Here is a 24,225-nt window from a genome sequence, read left to right as displayed (position 1 = left end):
TTAAAACATAATTAAAAACAAAATGGGATTTCTGGGCACCCATATGAGACACTGCTGATTTGAAAAGAGAAAAAAATAAATTAATTAAAAGAAATAAAATACTGAATAAACAAACAATCAAGCATAAACAGATTAGATTATAAGATCATAAATGTCCATTCTGACTCAGTCCTGTTCTGTAAAAGCCCAAAAACACATAAGAAAAGAACTCATTTTAATGAATGAGATGGCTTCAGTGTTAGTGCACATCATTTGAATTATTCCTCCCAAAATATAAATCACAGAAAATCATTACAGCTTATTTGGGTAAATATGTATATGTATATGTATGTGTATATATATATTATATATATGTATGTGTGTATATATGTGTGTGTGTATGTGTTTTAATTATTGTATTCAACTAGTATTTGGATGAACAATATTTGTATTTAATGCTAAAAAGTCTGCAATCAATGCACCTATCAAGCATTTTTATGGCAGCACAACTAAAGCTTCTCAATTAAACAAAAGCCTTTGTTCTCATGGTTAAATCCTAGATTTTTTGGGCAGATTCATCAATTATGAAAAACCAAACATCTTAAAGGAACACTTCACTTTTTTTGAAAATAGGCTCATTTTCCAACTCCCCTAGAGTTAAACAGTTGAGTTTTACCGTTTTCGAATCCATTCAGCCGATCTCCGGGTCTGGCGGTACCACTTTTAGCATAGCTTAGCATAGTTCATTGAATCTGATTAGACCGTTAGCATCGCGCTTAAAAATGACCAAAGAGTTTTGATATTTTTCCTATTTAAAACTTGACTCTTCTGTAGTTAAATCGTGTACTAAGACCGACGGAAAATGAAAAGTTGTGATTTTCTAGGCTGATATGGCTAGGAACTATACTCTCATTCAGGCGTAATAATCAAGGAACTTTGCTGCCGTATCATGGCTGCAGCAGTGCAATGATATTACGCAGCGCCCGTGAGCCCCTGCTTGCACAGGGAACATGCCTTGCAACCATGGAGACGTTTGTGAGAGACGCTGCGCCTGCTGCAGCCATGATACAGCAGCAAAGTTCCTTGATTATTACTCCGGAATGAGAGTATAGTTCCTAGCCATATCAGCCTAGAAAATCGCAACTTTTCATTTTCTGTCGGTCTTAGTACACGATTTAACTACAGAAGAGTCAAGTTTTAAATAGGAAAAATATCAAAACTCTTTGGTGATTTTTAAGCGCGATGCTAACGGTCTAATCAGATTCAATGAACTATGCTAAGCTATGCTAAAAGTGGTACCGCCAGAACCGGAGATCGGCTGAATGGATTCGAAAACGGTAAAACTCAACTGTTTAACTCTAGGGGAGTTGGAAAATGAGCCTATTTTCAAAAAAAGTGGAGTGTTCCTTTAAAAGATTAAACACAAGATACAAAGAAATCTTAAGATTTGCTTCATAGAACAACATGCATATGTTGAAGTATTCAGACTTGAGATCTCTCTCATCATGGTACAAAGCCATGGAAGCTTGTTTCATTTTCTAAAACAAAAAAGATAACCGCAGCTTTTTTCTTACATTTCTGTTTATATCTTGCAATTCAGACTTTATAACCTGCAATTGCGTGCTTACATCTCACGATTCTGAAGAAAAAATGTCAGCATTCGGAGATACAAACGCAACTGCAAGAAAAAAGTCAGAATTGTGAGATAAAAGGTTGCAATTTCCTTTTTTATTTTGTATTCTGTGGTGAAAACAGGCTTCCCTTCACAGCTCTCTGAACGTCCGCTGTCGCTCATGACACCTCTGAGGTAGATTAGAGACGTGATTAGAGACAGTCTGAAGCTAGAGCAGAAAGTCTATTCATCTCAGTCTTCAAGCAACGTGTTGGTGGAAAACTACTCCGCTGAACCATGCAGCTAATACTCAGTGTGTCAGTAATAAGTCATAAATAATAACATTTTACAACAGAAGACAACCACAATGTTGATATAGCTGTAAAACTAATATTTAGAAGACAGGAAGAAGAATTCAGAGCATTTAGGGGCATGATAAGAAAAATAAAAGATCAATAAAACAGCTAGCATTTGACACTGTGTGAAAAAGATGATTACTTTTTTCAGCTTGGATAGGATCACCCAGAAGATAAACACAAGACCCTCCACTTCCAGTGCGTGAATCATGTCCTAAAATAACTAAACATTCATTTTGTATGTTAACCAGTAATGGGTTGGTGTTCACTGTAGCAATCACATAACTATGTAATGATTGGCATCCTAATATGTGTATATGCATAAACAATGAAGATGGCCATTTGATGAGGAGTAATTAAATTATTAAAACAATAATAATACAATAATCAGTGCTAAATTGGTAATAATGGCATCTACAGGGAGTTTAGACTAGCTGTTTGGCGATATATAACACTATATCCCATTAAAAATGTGTGTATTTGCAGAAGGCACTTAACTTAATGCTCACTAATTAATGTAAATGCCAAGATGACCATCAGCGATACGCTTTATCCCATTAGAAGAGAGTTTTCAGAATTGAGATGTTTCATGTTCAAGGCTACAGTATGTGAAGCTTGTCCATGAGCTGTAGGTCATGAATATTAATGAGCTGGGCTTTATTATTGTAATGAGTCTCAAATAGGAAAAGATTTAGACAGAGCCATAGAGACAATCTGAAACATGGAGAGATACTTATCATCTTGACTTATGAATATTAATTATGAGATAATCAGCAAGTAGAACTTCCTCGTTTGCTGAAAGGCAGATATTGGTAAATGTCGAGCATCCAACTAGTCAAACGGCTCTATTATCTTTCTTTGAACTTTTCCGAAATAATATTTGCGTGGCACATGGAAAATATCAGCTGAATGTACACTACCATTCAAAAGCTTTGGGGTTCGGGAAGATTTTTTGTTTTTGGTTCATGGTTGCATTTATTTGATTCAAAATACATTCAAAACAGTAATATTGAGAAATGCTATTACAACGGTGATGGCAAAGCTGACTTTTTAGCATCATTACTCCAGTCTTCAATGTCACATGATCCTTCAGAAATCATTCTAATATGCTGATTTGGTAACATTTCTTATTATTATCAATGTTGAAAACAGTTGTGCTGCTTGATATTTTTGTGGAAGGCACATTTTTCAGGATTCTTTGAAGAATAGAAAGTTTTTATTTGAAATCTTTTGTAACACTATAAATGTCTTCTTTACTGTCACTTTTGATCAATTTAATGCATCCTAGCTGAAGTATTAATTTTCTTAGTTCTACACACTTTTATTTTCAGTTCAATCCAACTCAGTTCTCGAACTTTTGAATGGTAGTGTACATTTAAAATGTATTGAGGCTCTAAATGCACAATACTAGCTACTCAAATGTTCATTCCAACCACTCTTTGACTTCACTTGGGGGACTAAAATGCTTTAGAGCTTTAAATTATACAAGAATTAAGATAAGCAGACCAAATGATCCCTCAAAAACAATAAACACACACCTCAAAACTTATTTTTATGGATAAAGGAGGTAAACTCCAAAGCAGATCTAAACCATATCGCTTTGTCAATGGTCAAAAGAAGTTTAGGTAAAAGTATAATCCATTGAGCCAACAAAACAGGCCGAATGGTAGCAAATCATGAGTTGAGATGAGTCTGAGGCCCACCGGTGAAGATGTATTACTGACAGTCTGTGTGTAACAGAGAACGATCGAGACGGGCAGCTACTGGACAGACAGATGCGGCTTAGAGGGACGTGGATCTCAACTTCTCCGAGATTTTGAATGCTGGATCAACCACTGCAATGTGATATCTGCAGGAAGAACACGGAGAGAGGAAGAGATGAACAATTATGACAATTATATAATATCTTCAGATGCACTTCACATCTTCTCCCAAACTGAAGCATTCGCGTTGATTTCCAGAAGAGTGTAAAATTTGCAGTGCTTTCAAAATATTGCTTGGCGATTCAAAAGTAATGTTGCTTGCAAAATGTCTTATATTATAACAACAATATATCACACACTGCTGCTTTAAAAAAATTAATGAGAACAATTCATTTGTCTACTAAAACTTCATCAAAACTGAGTAATAAAATGCTGCAGGGATAACGTTTTTATAGGCCAACCTAGATGTTAGCATCAGCCTGGTTTATATTTACAAATGCACACCACTTTTATGAATTTTGAAGCCTAAATACAATTGCCAAACTAACTATATTACAGCTGCACCGCCACTAAGCTTCTCTTTCAATCTTTATTTAAAATCTTTAGAAAGTTTAAGTTAGAATAGTTTGAACATAATAAGCAGATTAGTGAATCGATGAGTTTTCCTGTTTGATGTGATGATGCTTAATGTCCCCGACAACCTCTTTAGTCCCATTTAGATACTTGTTAGCAACCATCCTGCATAAAGATGCAGAAAAGCTTGAAAAAAATCATGAGTCATGTATTACCGAGATATTTTGTCACAGAATAAAATGTGATTATATCTTGAGCTTGTATTACACCTTAGATCAGGCATTTAACCAAAAACCATTTAGAAACCCATTGACTTTGGGGCGATTAGACAATGGGACCAGAAGTTAGAAAAAAATGTTCATTTTTGGATTTTAGGACTCCTTCTTGCAGCACACTATGGACGACAGTTTTTGTTTAATTAAACTGTCAATGGTTCATTATTTAAATATGCTAATTAACTTTCTTATATGCAGCTTTTTAAAGGTGCTAAAGAGGATGTTTTGTTTTATACATTTTTGCAATATTACTTGAAACTGTCTTTACCAACTGATAAAAGACTATTTATTAGGTGCACTGAAAGGAATAATATTAATATACATCATCTGTGCATGAGGTAGGCCCTTAAAAACATCAGCCATGATCGCGTAAACGTTTGGCCCTCTGGCTTGTCAATCACTGCTGTGATGTTCCATGTGGCTCCGCATGCAATTTTTTTGTCCGGAGACAGGAGTGACAACTGCAGATTATGAGTTAGTTGCGGTGAGTCCGACATAATGAATCCACCAACACAACACAGCGAATGCCGGTGGTAAACACTTGTGTTCCAATACTCGTGCACAAGTTTTGGGAGGCGTTCCCTCGAAATGAGCTGTGAAGGAGTGGGGTTGTTCTTACGCATGCGCTTATTTCAAAAACTCACTAACAGTCTTTGGATTCTCAGTCGACGAAAAGATCCTCTTTAGCACCTTTAAAGACATTAATGATAATGACTGCTATCAGTGATGCTTGTAACACAAAAATTAAGTAAATATCTCATTAAAAATGTTCTACATAAGTTGCATCCGAAATGACACACTATACACTGATATACTATATATTATTAACTATGTACTCAACCATATAATGTATGAATAATAGAAGGTTATTTGCCACTCCCCCTCTGCTGCGTAACTAAAGCTGCAACAGTTGAGTGCATGACGAGTCCAACACTTCCACACTTGTTTTTTTCCGGTTAATTAAGTGCATAATTAAGTATTTAAAGTGTACTTTTTGTATTTGGAGTTTACAGTGTGAACACACTACTCTCACTATTTGTACTACAAAAGGACACAGAATAGTGCATAAGTAAGCAAATTGGGACACACCTACAATGTTACAAGTATGTGTCATAGTTTGGGAACTGCTGCTTTACAGGAAAACACATTGTTTTTTCTTTGCCAATTACCTATTTGTAAAGCTAATAAAAACTGGGTAATGTAGTGTAATGATTGCAAATGGATGGCTTCTCAGATTAGCGGAAATGATGAAATCATAACCACGACGACTAGTGTTTGGTGAAAAAAAAAAAAATCAATCGCTAAAATGTGAATGAGTCACAGTGAGGTGGTTCATGAGTCATTTGATTCAGTGTTGTAAATATACTCGAACTCCAGCAGGCCTTTCTTCTTTTTTCCACACTATGTTTTCCATACCTTTCTCACTCTCACTTTTTCAAGGAATTTGGTTATTCCAAATTAACCTAGTAAAGCCTGACAAATGAAATAACAGTCAGAAAAATCTAACTTTGGACAATATCTAAAAATGAAAAGTTTGAAAAAAAAAAAATTGACCAGTTATCATTTTATATTTGCATGTGTATAAAATGCAGTAACTCACCTATATTGTCTTTCTCTTTGCATGAAATGGAGTAGCAGCAGATCTCTCGGTCTTGAATGGCAGACAGGTTCCTGCAGAAAAGGAAATAGCATTTGCTATTTTTGAGTGTAGCCTCACATGAACTTTTTCTATTGTCACCTGACTGTGGAAATGTCAAAAAATCCCAGAAAAAAAAAGAAAAAAAAAAAAACCAAAAAGATCTTCCAATGAGGATAGGTTTGGTGCTAGCAAGTGTACAGAACTGCCATAGTGTATTTTAGACTTGAAATAACCCCCAAAAAAGAAGAAGTCTAAAAATAGGAAGTAATTTTTCCATTCATTTTTCCCATAGGGATTTTTTTTTTTATTCTTTGTTAAAAGGTATGAATGAAGCTAATCAGCTTTGAGGTGAATCCCAGCACTACAAACTTTGATTTGAAGTAAAAAAGTTTTTGAAAATCAGACAAAAACACAAAGGTACGAGACTGTGTACATAACGGCTTTAGTGAGGGAAAGATCTACTATCCTATGAAGCATTGCAAACAGCATACTTGAATTAAAAACCATGGAGAAATATAAAACTCGTGTATGTGTGTGCGTGTGTGTGTGTGTGTGTGTGTGTGTGTGTAATTATATATATATATATATATTACACACACACACACACACACAAACATCTTAAGTATTTTGCGAGCATAGAGAAAGATCGACTCGACTGCATCATTTGCAGTGCTTCATGATGGGAGTGGGCAGAGCTAAAGAACTATTTTGGTGTGTTGCTTTTTTCGACTCCCTGATTGGTGTAACTTTCTGTACAGCAGTATGGGTAATTTTCTCCAGGAATTACAATAAACAATTATTTTAAAAATAAGCTGCAATAATGTGGGCTGACAGCTTCATCAATTAACAACCTCAAAGCTCAAAGTATGGCTGTCTTTAAAGGTGCCATCGCCTAAGGTGTCCCCTGAATGTGTCTGTGAAGTTTCAGCTCAAAATACCCCATAGATTTTTTTTTTTTTATTATAAATTTTTTTAACTGCCTATTTTGGGGCATAATTAAAAATGCGCCGATTCAGGCTGCGGCCCCTTTATTTGCTTGCGCTCTCTGCCCCCTCCCGAGCTCTCGACTCTATCACTGCATAAACAAAGTTCACACAGCTAATATAACCCTCAAAATGGATCTTTACAAAGTGTTCGTCATGTCTAATCGCGTAAGTATGGTATTTATTTGGATGTTTACATTTGATTCTGAATGAATTTGAGGCTGTGATCCGTGGCTAACGGCTAATGCTACACTGTTGGAGAGATTTATAAAGAATGAAGTTGTGTTTATGAATTATACAGACTGCAAGTGTTTAGCGATGGCTCTTGTCTCCGTGAATACAGTAAGAAACGATGGTAACTTTAACCACATTTAACAGTACATTAGCAATATAAGAAGGAGGAAACAATGGAGTTTGAGACTCACTGTATGTCATTTCCATGTACTAAACTCTTGTTATTTAACTATGCCAAGATACATTCAATTTTTAATTCTAGGGCACCTTTAAAGGTTTATATTATTTTGTTCGAATTTCCCTATGGAGAAAGAAAGAAAGAAAGAAAGAAAGAAAGAAAGAAAGAAAGAAAGAAAGAAAGAAAGAAAGAAAGAAAGAAAGAAAGAAAGAAAGAAAGAAAGAAAGAAAGAAAGAAAGAAAGAAAGAAAGAAAGAAAGAAAGAAAGAAAGAAAGAAAGAAAGAAGGAAGGAAAGAAAGAATGGGATTTTTACTTCCGGAACCCGACTATTGCACTCTATATGGGTCTGTGTAAAGCAGGAAACACTAAATTAATCTCTCACTATCATGGCCAAAACTTTAGTCAAGGAATAGCTTGAAGAAAAAAAACAGAGAAAGTCTTACATCTTTTCAATGAGTTGTTTCTCGTCTAGCGCAATAGGGAGGTCTCTTTTGTTGCCAAGGACAAGTACCTGTGGAGGACAAAGTAACACTAAATCACCTACAACGCACCTCCTGAATTGTCTTTAGATTTAAACTGCACATTTCACACTGGCACTTTTACTTTCAGTGCTTAAAGATTTACGTATTTGGGTGTTGGTCCCACATCAGATCGTGATAAAGCTGTCTTTTTAAATTGGCGGCTTTAGCAAATAGTGACCGGCACTGCTCAAAGTCCCATCACTCCCTACAGACAGATAATCAATGAGCAAACTGTTTCCTCTGTGCTGATTTCTCTGGTGAAGACAAGACCTATAGTGCCCCCAGTGAGGACATCTCGGACCACAGGAGCTGACGGTAGAGATGCTTAGTCATGCTCCTTAAATACCACACAGCAGCTCTGGAAAGATCTGGAAAAGGTGTGGTGCGATGGCTAGGCTTGTGTTCCTGTCATTTTGGTAAGTTCAGCAGTAATAAAACAGCAGGAAGTATTAATAAGACAAACAGTCCTCCATTAACACCACAGGGGAAATGATCAGCTACAATAATAAAAGAGAAATCCTCTTACAGGAATGCCTTGCAGCTGTGGTTTGTCTAACAAGTTGTGTAGCTCGTTTCTTGAAGCTTCCACCTTTTCACGATCTGCAGCATCCACCATGTACCTGAAAACAGCAACAGTTCTTAATGGAGTCCTTAATAATACAGTAATGTAAAAATTAACTCTTAAAATGATTAGATAATATAATCAGCCAATCATTATTGCTAAATAAACCCTGACTGAGTGATCAAGACCTTAAAACGAAAGCACAGCAGTCTCGATCACCCTGAAGAGATTTATTTTGAGATAATGACTGGCTGACTGTACATTATCCCCCTATTACACAGCTACTTAACAAATAAGTACATTAATGGACATGAAATAAAGAAATGTTTCTTGAGCAGCACATAAGCATATCAGAATGATTTCTGAAGGATCATGTAACATCTGAAGTAATAATGCTGAAAGATTTGCCATCACAGGAATAAAAAAATATATATTTTAAAATATTTTTTATCTTAATTTATTTATAAAGACCATGCACATTAATTAACACTTCTGTAAATGTGCCAAATGGCTAATTTCCAATATATTAAAACAGAAAACATTTATTTTAAATTGTAATAATATTTTACAATATTAATAAGCACAATCGTGGTATAACAGGCATCTTTCAAAAACACAAAACCTTACACATCCCAAAATTTTAAACAGTAGTGTATATTTACTGTATTTATTATTAATCTGCAATTTTAGTTATCTTTTTCTATGGACTGACCAGCAAAAAATATTTAGCTACAATATAATATGCTTAATTTTAAGTTCTGTCTTTTTTTTTTTCTTTTTTTTTGTGGTCATTAAAACAAACCTATCTAGCTGCTCAATGTCTTCTTCTTTCTTCTTTCTTTCTTTTTTAACGCCATACCAGCTTCAAAGGCTATATTCATGGCGAGAATAAAGTATAATTAAATCAAAGGAAGATTAAAAAAGATGTTTCAAATTTATTTCCTCTAAAAATCTTAAAACCATGCTTGGGCTCACTTGATTAAAAACCTTTTCAAAACTATCAACAGAGTAAAAACGGTTTCTCACAGGGGTAAATGTAATACAGTCTAAAAGGATATGTTTAATGGACAATGGATTTTGACAAGATGAACATTTTGGATGGTTTTCTCCTGAGAGTAAAAATTGGTGTGTCATTTTTGAATGTCCTATTCTACATCTTGTATATATAACTTGATTCCATCATTCATCAAAACAGGAATTATGTTTTTTCCTCACATCAGGATTTATTTCACGCAACTTATTATTTAGACATTGATCCCATTCTGATTGCCATTTATTTTTGATGTATTCTTTTATCGTTTGTTTTAAGTCTGTAAAAGGTATAGAACACTTTATTGATTCTGTGGATAGTGCTTCTTTTGCTGCATTGTCCGCTTTCTCATTTCCAGCAATTCCTGAGTGTCCAGGTACCCAGCAAAAGTAGATGTTAAAAGCCTTTGATTTCAGCATTGATAATGTAATGAAGATCTTGACCATGTTGGATGATCAGTTTTCATATTTTCCAGTGAATCCAGGCATGATTTTGAGTCAGTCACTATTAAGAATTTCTTCTGTGAAGATGTTTCAATAAATTTTAATGCCAACAATAAAGCGTTTGCTTCTGCTGTGAAGATTGAACTTTGATCTGGAATACGTATTCCTTGATGTACTTCATTCGTAGCAAAAGCTGCCGCTAGCTCAATGTCACTGACCAATCAGAATCAAGTATCGTAGAGGGTAGATAGTGGAATAAACCATTTTAAAAGTGTCTGAGGGGACAAACAGCAGATGATACTCACACTATAGCGTTGACGCCCCGACAGTATCGCTCCCACATGCTCCTGAACCGCGGCTGCCCGCCTATATCCCAAATCTATATGAGAACAACACATATATGCTACAAAGTTGGACATGTGGGCAGGCATTGCTGATGTAACTATATAATTTAATATAATGTGTATTAAAGAGTCTTTAAAACTGGATCTAACAAGAGACTTACTTTTATGGTTACGTTGCCTTTGGTGACTTTCCTCATGTTGAAGCCGACTGTAGGGATCATGTCTTCATTGAACTGACCAGACTAGAGGAAAAGAAACACATGCAGATAATTTCAATTAAATGGATAAAACAAATCGACATGTGAAGGGATGCAAAGGTTTACAAAATGACAATCTAATAGAGTGCCTCAGGGATGACGCAATTTTGTAGGCAAAACCCGGAAGCGAGTTAGCATTTTAGGACTTCCAGTTCCAACGCCGTAAAGTCTATGGGTTTTTTGAATGGGTTTTTGCTAAATCGCCTGAAATAAGGTCTGTGGTAAACAAAGCCTCTAAATACTTTCACGTTTTGATCTATGACATAAAACACACCATTTATAACCCACTTGTGATTTTTTAAAACTTTTACTGTGTCTTAAAATCGGCGGTTGCTAACAAATTGCTAAAAGGGACTGCTTCCTTTGGCGGAGACTTTAGACGTCATCATGACAAACAGGGCATTTGGACAGCATTTCTCATGAAAAAGTGGAAAAGTACTAGCACAGATCATAATCAGTGAGCACGTTTTTAAATAGAGTTGTTTTCTAAATAAAGTTTGAGGAAGCTTGGTGGTGACGACGTTGATCCGCGACCATGGTGTGCTGTAGTCTGTTTATAGCTTGCTGTTAGCTTTTTATATCAGACGACTTTATTTAGGCTTCAAAATGTATAAATGTTGTGTTCACTTGTAAAGATTATCTTGATAGACAAAACGTGTAAGTGTCATAACCCTTTGTTAAACACAGAGCTTATTTTCTGCGATTTTCCAAAAGTCTATGGGAAAAATGCATAGGCTTTCAATCGAGGAAACCCGTGCGCCGCTAACTTCCGGGTTGGCCTACAAAACACGTCATCTCTGGGGCACTCTATAGTCTGATGTTTCACAAAATAACACAAACAAGGGGAAGTCTACATTCAAATTCAGCAACTCAAGCTTAACTCATGGGTATTTTTAGTAACATGGGAATTTTTTTGGTAAAACAGGTCAGAAAGTCTTGTGACACATGATTTATTAAATTGAGCAAAATGATTGAATTGATTCATGTGGAGATTTCATATCACTTTTGGGTGAAAAGGGAAAAGCAAGATCTTTCCTTTAAAAATATTATCATAATTATTTGTGGAGCGAGATATTGCAAAGCCCCAATATTAAATATAGGAATCTATATTTCTATATACAAGAGCTTAGCTAACTTGAAGAACATATTACAAAACACTTAAAGGGAAAGTTCACCCAAAAATGAAAATTACCCCAGGATTTATTCACCCTCAAGCCATCCTAGGTGTATATGACTTTCTTCGTTCAGTCAAATACAATCAATAATGTTATATTCAATAATGTCCTGGCTCTTCCGAGCTTTATAATGGCAGTGAATAGTGGATGAGATTTTGAAGCCCAAAAAAGTGCATCCATCCATCATAAAAGAAATCCACACAGCCCCAAAGAGTTAATAAAGGCTCAAACTGGGCAACAAACTCAAGCTCCTCTTATCTTATATTGAAATCCTCAGACATTTCTCTTTAAAAATTCTCATTTTAGTCTTCTAATTCGTGACCGGTGTTTAGTTTTGCTCTCTCCTCTGCACTTCTGCGTTTGTCAGTACATCATGTGACGGCCGTCTGTAGAAAGCTAGTTATTTGAGATTTAAAGTTTTATATGGATATTTTTCTTATACAAATGAATTGCTTCACTTCAGAAGGCCTTTATTAACCCCCCGGAGCTGTGTGGATTTCTTTTATGATGGATGGATGCACTTTTTTGGGCTTCAAAATCTCATCCTCTATTCACTACCATTATAAAGCTTGAAAGAGCCAGAACATTATTGAATATAACTCTGATTGTGTTTGTATGAAAGAAGAAAGTCATATACAACTAGGATGATGAGTAAGTCATGGGGTAATTCTCATTTTTGGGTGAACTATCTCTTTAAGTGGTGCATTTGAAGACCTTCAGAGCTTTAATAAAGAACATTTCCTCTGCATTTCTTGTGGTTTACGATACAAGCATTTACTTCTTGTCTCCTATGCTAATTTAAACTTAATTGGTTCACATTTATAAGTGAGGAAATACTGAATGAGAATTGTTTAGCAAGATACAAATACAGAACGAAACAAATGATGGTTTTAATAAAGAACCCATAAATCATTCTCTGAAACTAGAATGACACCTGTGTGTGCGAGATGCTGAAACCGAAAGAGATGTTTCTCTTTTCCTCTTTAAATTCATTTTCAAACCCATCATGTAGAGTTGTGCAACAGACCATAGAAACCCTGGCTTTGTAAACTCATTGTACTGCATTGCAGAAGCATGGAAAAAACGGCAACTTTTCACAATAACCTCACCTAAATGGACAAGAATCCCCAGTGGGACAGTTAATTGCATTTAAGATTGTTGCCTAATATCAGATTCAGGCTGCTGTGCTCAGAGACCTTTCAAAATATGGGTTATTTTCAGGTTTATCTGTGCAAATATGATGCAATGCTCCACATACATTAAAATAATTTTTAAAAACATTATTGTGACATTATTAGTGTCACAAACTTAACAAAGCAACCTTAGATTGTAAACACATTCAAAACCACAATGAGTTTCCGGAAAAGAAGCTGTTTATCACATTATTATCTATGAAGGAAATCAAAGACATTTAGCACCTAATCAATATGAAAGCAAAGCCTTACATGTCTCACTTTGAGATAAGTAGATATATTAATATTGTGTTTGTATTATATTATAGTACATGTTTATGAATCTGGTTGCATTTTTAAACTAAAACATTAAAGCACCCCAGTGGCATCTCATCCACCCTAAAAGTCGGAACACTTAAAACAGTCCTCAAACCTGGAGAAACTAAAATTTATATTTCATATCTAAAACGTCAAGCAATCTGTGAAAAAAAAAAGAAAAGAAAAGAAAAGAAAACGACACCCATATCCCTAAGAGCACATTACTCATATGAAAAGGTATTAAATCATCTGTTCTCCGCCCCATGACAGGCAATGACATGACAACAATAACAAACCGCTCAGTCAAGCTTCAGTGCCAAAACTCTGAGGAATTAAATTACACTTACAGCAATCACGTTGACAAAAGTGGTTTTTCCAGAGTACTGCAGTCCCACCAGCGTCAGCTCCATCTCCTCCTTCCAGAAGAGCGACCTGAGCCAGTCGAGGAGCCGGTGGAAGAGGGCCAACATCTCTGCGCTGCTGGGTGAACTCTGATAGTCAGGATGAGGCAGGGCAGATTCTGATCCTGCTGGAGGAATCGAGGAGAAAGAGGAAGCGGCTGAGGTCATGTGATGACTACTGACGCACAATAAACGCGCCGCTCTATGTCCGTGCGGAAATCTTTCATAATAAAAGTCACACTGCTGTGCTGAAGGCTTTTAAATAAATATTAGGGAAACTTTTAATTGCTTTGTTTGCGTAACAAGAAAAACAGAGTTAATTTATTAACAAAATGAAATCTTTGTTTTGGATTGTCATCTAAATAATCTAAAATCTAAATAAACATTTATTTATTTATTTATAAAACAAACAAATAAATGCATACATATGAAATAAATGCATAAAGTGCAACCCATTTAATACATTAAAACAAGATTTAAATTAACACATAATACAGTTGAGTGTTATGTAAAATAAGTTGCTGAACAGATGGCTTCTTCCAAGTGAGGACCGTAAACATTGTGAATACATACAGTAAACAAGTAAGTAAATAAGTTAAAAGAAGAAGAAAAAGATAAGCAATTGCGCTTTAAAGCAAAGACTATAGAATAACACAAGACTCGTCACTCGTATTGTTTTGAATGGGAGAAAGTGTAACGTGCAATATGGCGGAGTAAGTCCCGCCTTCTAAATAAGAGCCAATCGCCGATTGGTAAAGCCATCGCGTCACTTCAGCGGCCGTTAGAATCACAGACGCGCGCCTCCGAAGAGACATGATTCGAGCGTTTAGAAACTAAATTTATGAGCCGGTTGTTGTTACATTTCATTGGTGATTTCAAATATGAAATTTAATCGTAAGGTTGGCGAACATTTTTGGAGAATTTGATGTTTCCCCATTCAAAGAGATTGCATGATGCCCAGGATGCCCGAGAGGCGTTTCAAAGATGGCCGCCGAGTGAAATGACTTGTCTTAAAGGGACTTTGTTTAAAGGCCCACTGCAGAGTGTTGGAACGCGCAGCATTCTCAAACACTATAGAATAACACAAGACGCGTCACTTGAATTGTTCTGAATAGGCGAAAGTACAACGCACAATATGGCGGAATAAGTCCTGCCTTTTAAATAAGAGCCAATCGCTGATTGGTAAAGTCATTGTGTCACTGCAGCGGCCGTTAGAAGCTCCGGTTCCTATAGAAACTGTCAGATGCGCGCCTCCGAAATGAGGCACAAGAGATGCGCATTAGCTTGATCCAGCCTGAATAATACTGTTTTGTGTCATGATTCGATCGTTTAGAAACAAAATTTGTGAGACAGTTATTGTCAGATTTTATTGGTGATTTCAAATATGAAATTTAATCGAAATCTTGGCAAACAGTTTTGGAGAATTTGATGTTTCCCCATTCAAAGAGATAGGACAGCACTTGAATCAGTGCCCAAGGAAGTCGACCGGAAGTTGAAGTCGGCCGCGTGCCGCCATCTTGTAGCAGAACTTCACTTGCGTTAGCATCCCATTGACTCCCATTCATTTTGGCGTCACTTTGACAGCGAATAACTTTACATCTGAGGCGTCCATATGTCCATAATTTATTTCTAAACATACACGGCAATGTATAAAGGGCTCCATTACCTTCTATGTTACATTATGGCCCCGTAGAAACAGTTTTTGTAAAAATAGGCTAACGATTGCGTCATAACCACTCGACTCTCTGTCGCACAGTAGAGAAATTACCGTACAGACAGGAGGAGAAGCTCGCAGGCAATAGTATGCATTAACTTAATATGGCGTACTGGCGTTACATTTTAAAATACTATACAAACTAATTAATCAGAATACTTACTCCTGCTCACTCACGCCAAAGAACTCCCCGCTCAAGCTCGCCGTCTCTGCAAGATTAACGATGGCAGTTTGCACGCACAGCTACTAGAAGATTTACATCTGTCAGACAGGTTGCTGACGTCATCAAGCTTAGTTTGAGTCTGCGCGTCAGAAACGGAAGTGCTAAAAATCGCTAAAAATGGGCTTCACTTGTCTCAATTGAGTTCCAGTGGGGTCGCTGTGTCCATTTCTTTTACTGTCTATGACTTGAATGCCCGAGAGGCGTTTCAAAGATGGCCGCCGAGTGAAATGACTTGTCTTAAAGGGACTTTGGCATTATTCAATGTGTTTACATATTTTCAACTGAAACAGGAAGACAGGGCGATATATCGAACATATAGCATATATACCGCCCCTTTTTTAAAATAGCCAATAGCGTTTTTTTTTTTTTATGTTACAGCTTGACCAGAGCCCTTAGACTCTGTAAAACCTCATTTTCCTTCTAATCTCTAACCGTTTCTACTCCAAATGTCCTTTATATCACTTTAATATACAGCATTCTGTGCAGAATTCAAATGGGTCTGATACCTTTTGTGGTCTGTGCCGACTCGTGCATGTGATCCCCTCTGTGCTCTCGTGTCTCTGGATCGGAGGTGACTGCTCGCGTTATGGCGGTTCGCGGGATATTAACGCGAAAACTGACTTTATTCGTGTCAAAGGAAAGCATATTTAAACTGTCTGAATTGTTCCCTATTCTCTATATAGTGCACTATGTGCCATTCACCATGTAGAAACTAGTAAATATGTGAACAAATGACCGATTTCAGCCACAGCTTCAGTGTAGCGTAGGAGTGGCAGGACTTCAGATTCTAGAGAGCATTTGATTGGACCAAAGATTTGACGAGAAACTGAAGTGTGATGTGATGTCAAGAAAATCCGTGATCCATTTTAGCGGAAGTGAGAGACTGAAAGATTTGAATGCTTATATCTCCTAAATGCAAATTTTGACATTGTTTAGGATCACACCAGCATACTCATAACCTTAAGGCTGGCTAACATATTCATACTAAATCTAAAAAAACTTACATTTTGATTTCAGGGGGACTTTAAGGTTCGTTGCAGTTCATCATTATTCCACGCGATGGCGCTAAAAGCTTTATAATAGAAGGATGAGACATTCAAACACGTCGTAACAACTTCATACTTGCTGCAAGCAGTGTGTAAATTAACATTGTTTTTTTGTTCCTTTCTTTCTTTCTTTCATAACATTTTCACAGTTACACCGTTATCTATTGCGTTGATGTTATTTTGTAACACTATGATTTTTTATTACAGTCTTAGTTTTAGAAACATTGTTTGCTTTATATATATATATATATATATATATATATATATATATATATATATTTATATATATATTTTTTTTTTACCTTGAAATGATGACAGTCAATAGGAATGTTCCCATTTAATTTGTTTGTTTGTTTGTTTGTTGCATTTTGTTCAGAGCTCTACACCAGTTAAGCCTCAAAACTCTTTCTATTTTAATTTTATCATCCTGTTTATTATTCAGTATTTCCATGAATTAGATGTACATTTCAAACATCTTTGCTTTCATTAAAACATTTAGGTTAGTTGAGTTAAATCATTAAATTTGCATTCCTAGTGTTGCTATTATGACATATCGATAATTAAAATAGGAGCAATCAAATAAGTAACTATTCATAAGCCTGTATATAAGTAATAGAATAATTTTTCTTTCAGATTAATCTCTTTTACTGGAATTCTGCTTTGTCTGTCATCGGTTATTCAATTATTATCAACTAAATTACAATAGTTTAGTTACTATTTTACATTAATGGCACTTTAAAATATATACATTCTGTAAAAGTTTATCCAGGGGGGCTCTTTTAATATGTGACATTTTGTGCAATAATCAACTAAATTAGCAAATTTATTTCCTAAAATAACACACTGGCTGATGAACACATGCTAAACTTATATCTAAATATGTTACAATTTAAAAGTAAATCCACATTATTCTTAAGAGGCGCATCTTCCCCCATCCTACCCTAATAGCTAATTTCAACGACCAAACAGATTAAAGATAAGACTACTTTATGTCTCTAAAAACATATTACCTTATTGATTAATTATATCACTTACAGACAACATATAACACTATTATTGTTGTCCCACAATCATAAATCGTGTTGTTATGTTGGTCTGACCGTGCTGGATAGGTGGCATGTGTCTGCTCATGCTTCAGTGCAGCGAGTTTGGCCTACCGTGTGGCTCTACATGTGAGCAGCAGGTCCGGTGTGATTACACTGCTGCCTGTTCACATCCCAGCGGGGCGGAGGAGGAGAAACTGCACTGGATCGAGCACACAGCCAGACACGCGGGAAGACTTAACCTCATTCAACAGCTAACGAGCATTAGCCAAGGACGTGATTCATCAAAGTATGTAAATCGGTTGCAAAGACGAAGAATAAGAATAATAATTAAACAATTATGTTTTTTTCCCTCACTTTGTTTGGGTAGGTTATATAGGCCAGATAACCAGACAGTTTACCATCGACAAATTCATGGACTTTAGTTAGAATCCGTGAGGCTGGAATATGTGTAACCTGACTCTTATCATATTGTGTGTCTAAAGGATTTGCATAGACAGAGCGAGTTTACTGGTTATATAAGTGTTATATAAAGACGAACTGTGATGATGGGAAAAACAGCGAGGTTGATTTTGCAGCTAAACATGTTCAAGCTCTCCAACACAGACTCAGACACATGATTTCCACAGGAAAAAAAAAAAAAACTTTATTAATACTTTTTCTTTACTGTATGTCAACAATACTTTAGACAAAATATATACATCAAACAACCTTCTCTTAGGTCCCAAAATAAAAAGTAAGTACCTCTTCCTATACAAAACTAATATATTGTTTTAAACATTACATTCACTTCCTTTTGCTTCTATGTAGAATCCAGGATTAAAAATGTAGATATCCGCCATCATGTTTACTGCTTTAAACAGGTAAAGGCAACAGCATGAACAAAGATCTGTCCTAATTTGACCAGAAATGAACACAGAACATGATGCAGATCGAGTCTAGGTCCAAAGCTATGTACACAATCTCATGGCATACAGCGCTCGGCTGTCTAAAACTCGAGAACATGAATGTGTGGGTCACGTATCAAAAATACAGATGTACAAGTAGTATAAACAAAATGATTACACAATGCGGTTACCTCACAACAACTTCACCTACGTGCACGAATGGATGACAAACTCAAAAGCTACAGCGGGGCCATGATTACATCACTCCCGTATTTACACGAGCATCACGTCTCGGGAGTCGATGGTGTCCTCATTTATGCAAGAAAACTCAGGTGAGCGCGAGATGGGAAACGTGCACGCGCCTGTGCTCCCCTCAGCCAAAGAAAAGACATTTATTTGGTAGCATTCTAGTCTAAAAGGACGGTTCCTATCAGTTAAAGCAGTCACAGAAGCAGAAGAGAGTGGAGCTTCCTGATCAAGCGTCCACGGCACAGAGAAATGTCCAAAAAGCAGCATCTACAGGGGTGATGTTTTATTAAAAAAAAATGACTTTGTGTTTACATTCAACAAATGAAAAGGTACTTGTGCAAAGTCCTTATCATTGGGGGACCGTCTGCACGTCACATTCTGGGTTATTGTTTTGTATTGTTTTCGACTGAAACATTCGGCATAAGTGCAGAGAGCAGTCGTTCGCCTGCCCCAGGTCCTTTTTCTCGAAGGACAGCGCTCACTGTCCTCGTTTTGACCTTCACAGTGTCTCACAGTGCTTTGCACGGGACCTCCTTTACCCGTCTGCGTCCACGTGGACCGTTCCTTGTCTGGGTATGTGTCTGCTGGTTGTGGAGGGAGCTGATAAGAGTGTGTGCAAGTGTGTGGAGGCTGTCGTACTTCTGAGAGGAATCAGAACAGCGGTTTGCCGTGCGTGAGGGCGCGTCGAACTTTGTCTTTGCGCCCTCTTCAACAGAACCCTCTACGGGAGCTTATTCAGCAGGGAAGTCCACTCTCGAGACCAGAACATTCAGAGAGCGGGCTGTTGGCGGACCCCAGAGAGAGTCCTCAGTCTTTGGTTTCCAGGTTTAACGGGGGGACTTGTTTCAGGGCCTGCAGGAGCGCAGGAGAGTCCATGGAGGTCGGAGGGGTGGCGGGGGAGCCCACTCTTGACGACATGGCCAAGGACGAGGGGAGTTTTTCAGGAGACAAGCCCGTCGGGGAGCCGCTGAGGCCTGGGTACAATACCGGCATAGCCCCCGGGTACCAACACTTCTCCAGCATGGGCAAGTACGCGGCGGCTGCGCCATGTGGAAAGAGGTAGAAGGGCATGCACAGGGGCTGGTGTGGAGAAAAGCTCATGTAGGGGCTGTGGCCGCCCACTATTTCGTGCCCCGACAGAGACTCGTCTTCTGAAGAGTCGGACCTCTGCCGCTTGGCCTGCGGCTCGTCCAGCTCCTCTTTAATGCTGCCGCCGTACTTGAGATCCCCAGCGTCTTTGCCGTAGTAGACCGGCCGCTGGGCTTTCGGGTCGCGCTTCTCGAGCTCGCCTCCGTAGCCGCTGTCGGTATCCGTATCGCTCCCGCTCTGCTCGCTGCTGTGGGGATAAGTCCTTTGAATGACGGGCACGCAGTTTTTAGCGTGGCCCTCCGCTGCTTTCGGCTGCAGGCCTGCCGGTTTCTCCCGGCTTTCTTGAGGTTTGGGAGCGGGCTCGTCCAGACGAGGACTCGGCGGACTCTGAATGAGCTCAGACGCCACTTTTTGAAGGTGGTCGATTATGTGAGCAGGCGTCAGGTCTCGCACGGTCTCCTGGTTGGCCAGGAACTGAAGAACCTCCTTGGCGCACAAGTGGAACCCGGAACGGAACATCTCCTCACTGTTTTCTGAGTGCCCATTGCCTTGTTCACCTGCAATAGAACCATAACGGGTTAGAGAGCATGCCAATGGTTTTCCTTCACAACAGTCATGAAGGCTAGATCATTTGCTGCATTGCGCAAGCGTGTCTCAATTTCTTTATTTTGTAATCTGCTCGAAAACAAACACAAGGGGAGGGGAGTTGAAAAGTTCAGCAGGGCTGCTTCCTGCGACACGGTTGCACATTAGGTGTTCCGCCCCTTATGCATTATCGAAAACTCACCGATTTGCATTCCGTTCTGCAAGGAAATGATCTTCTGTTGCTGCTGCTCCAGCAGGTTGTTAAGAGCTTTCACATGCTTGAGCGTGAGCTCCAGCACAACAGCCTTCTCCAAGTGTCCCAGAGTCTAAAACAGGAAGAACCCAGATAAGCATGTTGATCTTTCTTATGTAACCCTCTCCGCAGCGGCTCAGAGAGGACAAACCTGCGTCGAGCAGGAATGAAGACACCCCTCTCGGCTCACCAGTGCATGCACATGTGCGTGCAAGTAATAAATACTCCTACAGCCTTGTTGACGTATGAATAATTAACTAATGGCAGATTCGTGATGTTAAATTGTGATCTTTACAAGTTGTATATATTAAAAATGTACATCAAGCACATTATAGGAGAGGGTGACTAATCCAAAAGCAGGACAAACATGATTTATTCATGATCAACAAGCAGGTGGCGCTTTGCACTACAACATTGTGAGGTGAGCCCATCCACTCCCATATTACTTACAGTGAGTTTAAGGTGTTCGGGCAGCAAATCCTTCAACTGCGCGATGCACTCGTTTATTCGGTCCCTCCTTTTCTTTTCGATCAATCGATGAGGCAATTTGTATGTATCCTGAGGGTTAGGAGTTACATTTTTAAATTAATTTCCATGCGTAAAAAGCATTAAAAAAAAAAAAAAAAAAAAAAACTAAAACTGCCACAAAAAAAAATCAATAAATTGTGCAGGTTAAATAAATATTGTTAAGAACACTAAAATACATTTATATAAAGTTGGCAGGTAAAAGTGTGCGCAAATTATATTTGTGCGTAATTGCGCATTTCGTACCTTGCTGTCCTCACTGCGCTTCATTCCCCGCCGGGGTTTATACACATACATCGGAAAGTCCATTCTATAAAATAAAATGAAATAAAATACAGTTAATAAGAGATATAGCTCTCTGGAAAGCTTTCAAAAACACGAATAAGCAGCGTCTGGAGACTGACTTACCTTTCCATGTCAGAGATATCCAGCGAGGCGTGTTTGGCCATACACGGTGGAGGCTGAGCACTGGTAATCCTCTCCATTTCACCCTAATGTGTCTTACTGGTGTAAGAATAGGGTTACAAATATAAATCAATATATAAAAATAAAAACCAGATCCTTTACTCTTTCATCAAAGTCTACAAGTATTTCCTTCGAATAAAGTAGTTTTCGTTCCAGATATGGTGTCTCAAAAGTAGGACGCAAAACTGATGTTGTTGTGAGGTGGAGATGCAGGAGGCGTTTGTCGGCTCCGGTGCTGGTTAAATGAGTGTATGTGGGTGGATTTGAAGTACGTGTTAAATAAACCCTGTGACTGCAGACACGTCTCGAGCTCCAGTCACATGAGCCTCACGTGTGTGACGGCGCTTTCAGAGCTCAACCCATTTACAGCAGACCGTCCGCCCTCCCGTGTCCCGTGTCCCACCATGCTGCTGCGCGCTCTCTCTCTCTCTCTCTCTCTCTCTCTTTCTCTGGGTGCACAATAACAGCTCGTGTCAGGGACGTGTTATTATGAGCGCCTTATCCTGGATTGACTTCAAAGCATGATATACACAAAGATTATATAAAGTGGTTCAGAGTATTTTATCAAGCCAAACCATACCTTCGACTTATTTACCAATGTAATTATGACATGGCTACGACAGAACCTCAAAATGTCTGTCATGTCACAAAATTCCTATTTAAATGTCATATATATATATATATATATATATATATATATATATATATATATATATATATATTACACACACACACACTGATATACTGTAATGTTTAAAACTTTGTTAATATAAAATGTTTTATATTTTGTATTCTATAAATAACACATACTACTTGAAATATAACTATCAAAACATACTTTATAAATTTTTAATAATTATAAAATGTATAATTATTTATTAATTAAAAGGAAACTTTTAAAATATTTTAGTTTTTCATCTCTCGAATTCAGCAAATATATATAGCAATATATATATTGCAATATAAATTGGATATATATATATATATATATATATATATATATATATATATATAATGTATATATATATATATATATATATATATATATATATATATATATATAATATGTATATTGCTTCTCATCTCTCGAATTCAGCAAATATATATAGCTATATATATATATAATATATATAATATATATATATATATAGCTTTACAAAGAAGCAGCACATATTCTGTTTCACACGCGCATGTGGGCCTGAATGTGTGCGTGCAGCTGAAGCTTCTAGAAAGAAACGGATGTCAAATGAATAATGTCCAGAGCACCTGTTGCTCTATCAATATAATGCAAGTATTCATTAACAAAATTCCCCTGGCATGATGCTGGCACATGAGCGAGCACGGCACCGTTGTCATGGTTACACAATAGTAACAGATGCGCGGGAACTAACGCGCCGGGTTTTTTTTCTTTTCACACCGGGACTATTTGGCGCTCCACGTGCAGCCGCTCATGGCTCTCTCGTGCTGCGGCTCGGTTTGTTGTGGCCGGTTGTACTCGGCGGCGGTCACGTTGAACTCCTCATGGCGGCGCAGGGTAAGGGCGGAGGCGGAGAACCGATTGAATCCCTGGGACTGACGTCACCTGTTTATTTTAGTACCGAGCAGCAGCTCGAGCTCATCCCAGACAGGCGCGCGCGCTCCGATGAGAAAGGTGCTCACGCGCTGTTTTCACTGTAAATAGCAGAATTACTCTCATAAATATGTAAAAATCTGGCAATATTTGCTCTAAAAGTCTTTGCTGGAAGAGTTACTGATATGTGGAAGTCCACATAAAATACAGTAGATATATTACTGAGTTCATGTTACTCGTTACATGCTGCTGCTGTTTTCTCTAACTGAAATAGATATTTGTTTATTATGTATATATATATATTACATTGTAGGTTTTAGAACTGGTAGCTTCATTGAGGTTTTGAGATCTGTTCATAAAATCCAGTTAATAATTCAAATCCTAATAGAACTGGAGGAAAGTGGGGGACTTTAGTGCTTTTTTTATCTGCAGCAACAGGATGACACAGCATCCTTCTTCGCAGGCAGAGGACAGAAGCAGTGCATGAGACACTTCCTTCAGCGAATTCAGTAATGCATTGCCTATTTTGGTTGCACATGAAATGGAAGAGACTTGTAATGTGTCCTTGAGGTTTGATGTGTAATATATCGTGCCAACACTTGATCATGTGACAGTGTAATTATGTCAGATATTGAATCATATTTAAAGTGGTTAATTTCACAGTTGGATCTTATATTAATCACTTGTATTACATAAGTGGAACAAGAATTTTAATAGATCATGTGACATCTGAACTGTTTGGTTGGGTTAGTCTTAAACAGCCTGCTGTACCAATTCAGTTTCATGCTGTGTTAAGTGTCTTTCTTGTCCTTCTTTTATAA

General features: G+C 37.6%; 2 protein-coding genes across 2 annotated transcripts; both read right to left on the bottom strand.

Annotated features, from left to right (window-relative positions):
* Window positions 1-1,318: 1,318 nt before the first annotated feature.
* Window positions 1,319-13,880, bottom strand: arl8bb (ADP-ribosylation factor-like 8Bb). The gene is made up of 7 exons (XM_067387907.1): window positions 13,702-13,880; window positions 10,594-10,674; window positions 10,394-10,467; window positions 8,580-8,673; window positions 7,976-8,043; window positions 6,099-6,169; window positions 1,319-3,796 (listed from the first exon to the last, which is right to left on the bottom strand). Exons 1-7 carry the CDS (start codon window positions 13,822-13,824, stop codon window positions 3,747-3,749), a joined length of 561 nt encoding a protein of 186 aa, XP_067244008.1. The 5' UTR covers window positions 13,825-13,880; the 3' UTR covers window positions 1,319-3,746.
* A 4,532-nt stretch (window positions 13,881-18,412) lies between these two features.
* bhlhe40 (basic helix-loop-helix family, member e40) lies at window positions 18,413-22,146 on the bottom strand. The gene is made up of 5 exons (XM_067387172.1): window positions 21,778-22,146; window positions 21,616-21,679; window positions 21,295-21,402; window positions 20,794-20,917; window positions 18,413-20,563 (listed from the first exon to the last, which is right to left on the bottom strand). Exons 1-5 carry the CDS (start codon window positions 21,852-21,854, stop codon window positions 19,725-19,727), a joined length of 1,212 nt encoding a protein of 403 aa, XP_067243273.1. The 5' UTR covers window positions 21,855-22,146; the 3' UTR covers window positions 18,413-19,724.
* Window positions 22,147-24,225: the final 2,079 nt, after the last annotated feature.

This window comes from Chanodichthys erythropterus, chromosome 6 (assembly GCF_024489055.1).
Source record: "Chanodichthys erythropterus isolate Z2021 chromosome 6, ASM2448905v1, whole genome shotgun sequence".
Taxonomy (NCBI): Eukaryota; Metazoa; Chordata; class Actinopteri; order Cypriniformes; family Xenocyprididae; genus Chanodichthys; species Chanodichthys erythropterus.
Note: the sequence above shows the minus strand (reverse complement) of the source record. Positions and strands in the feature narration are given on the sequence as shown.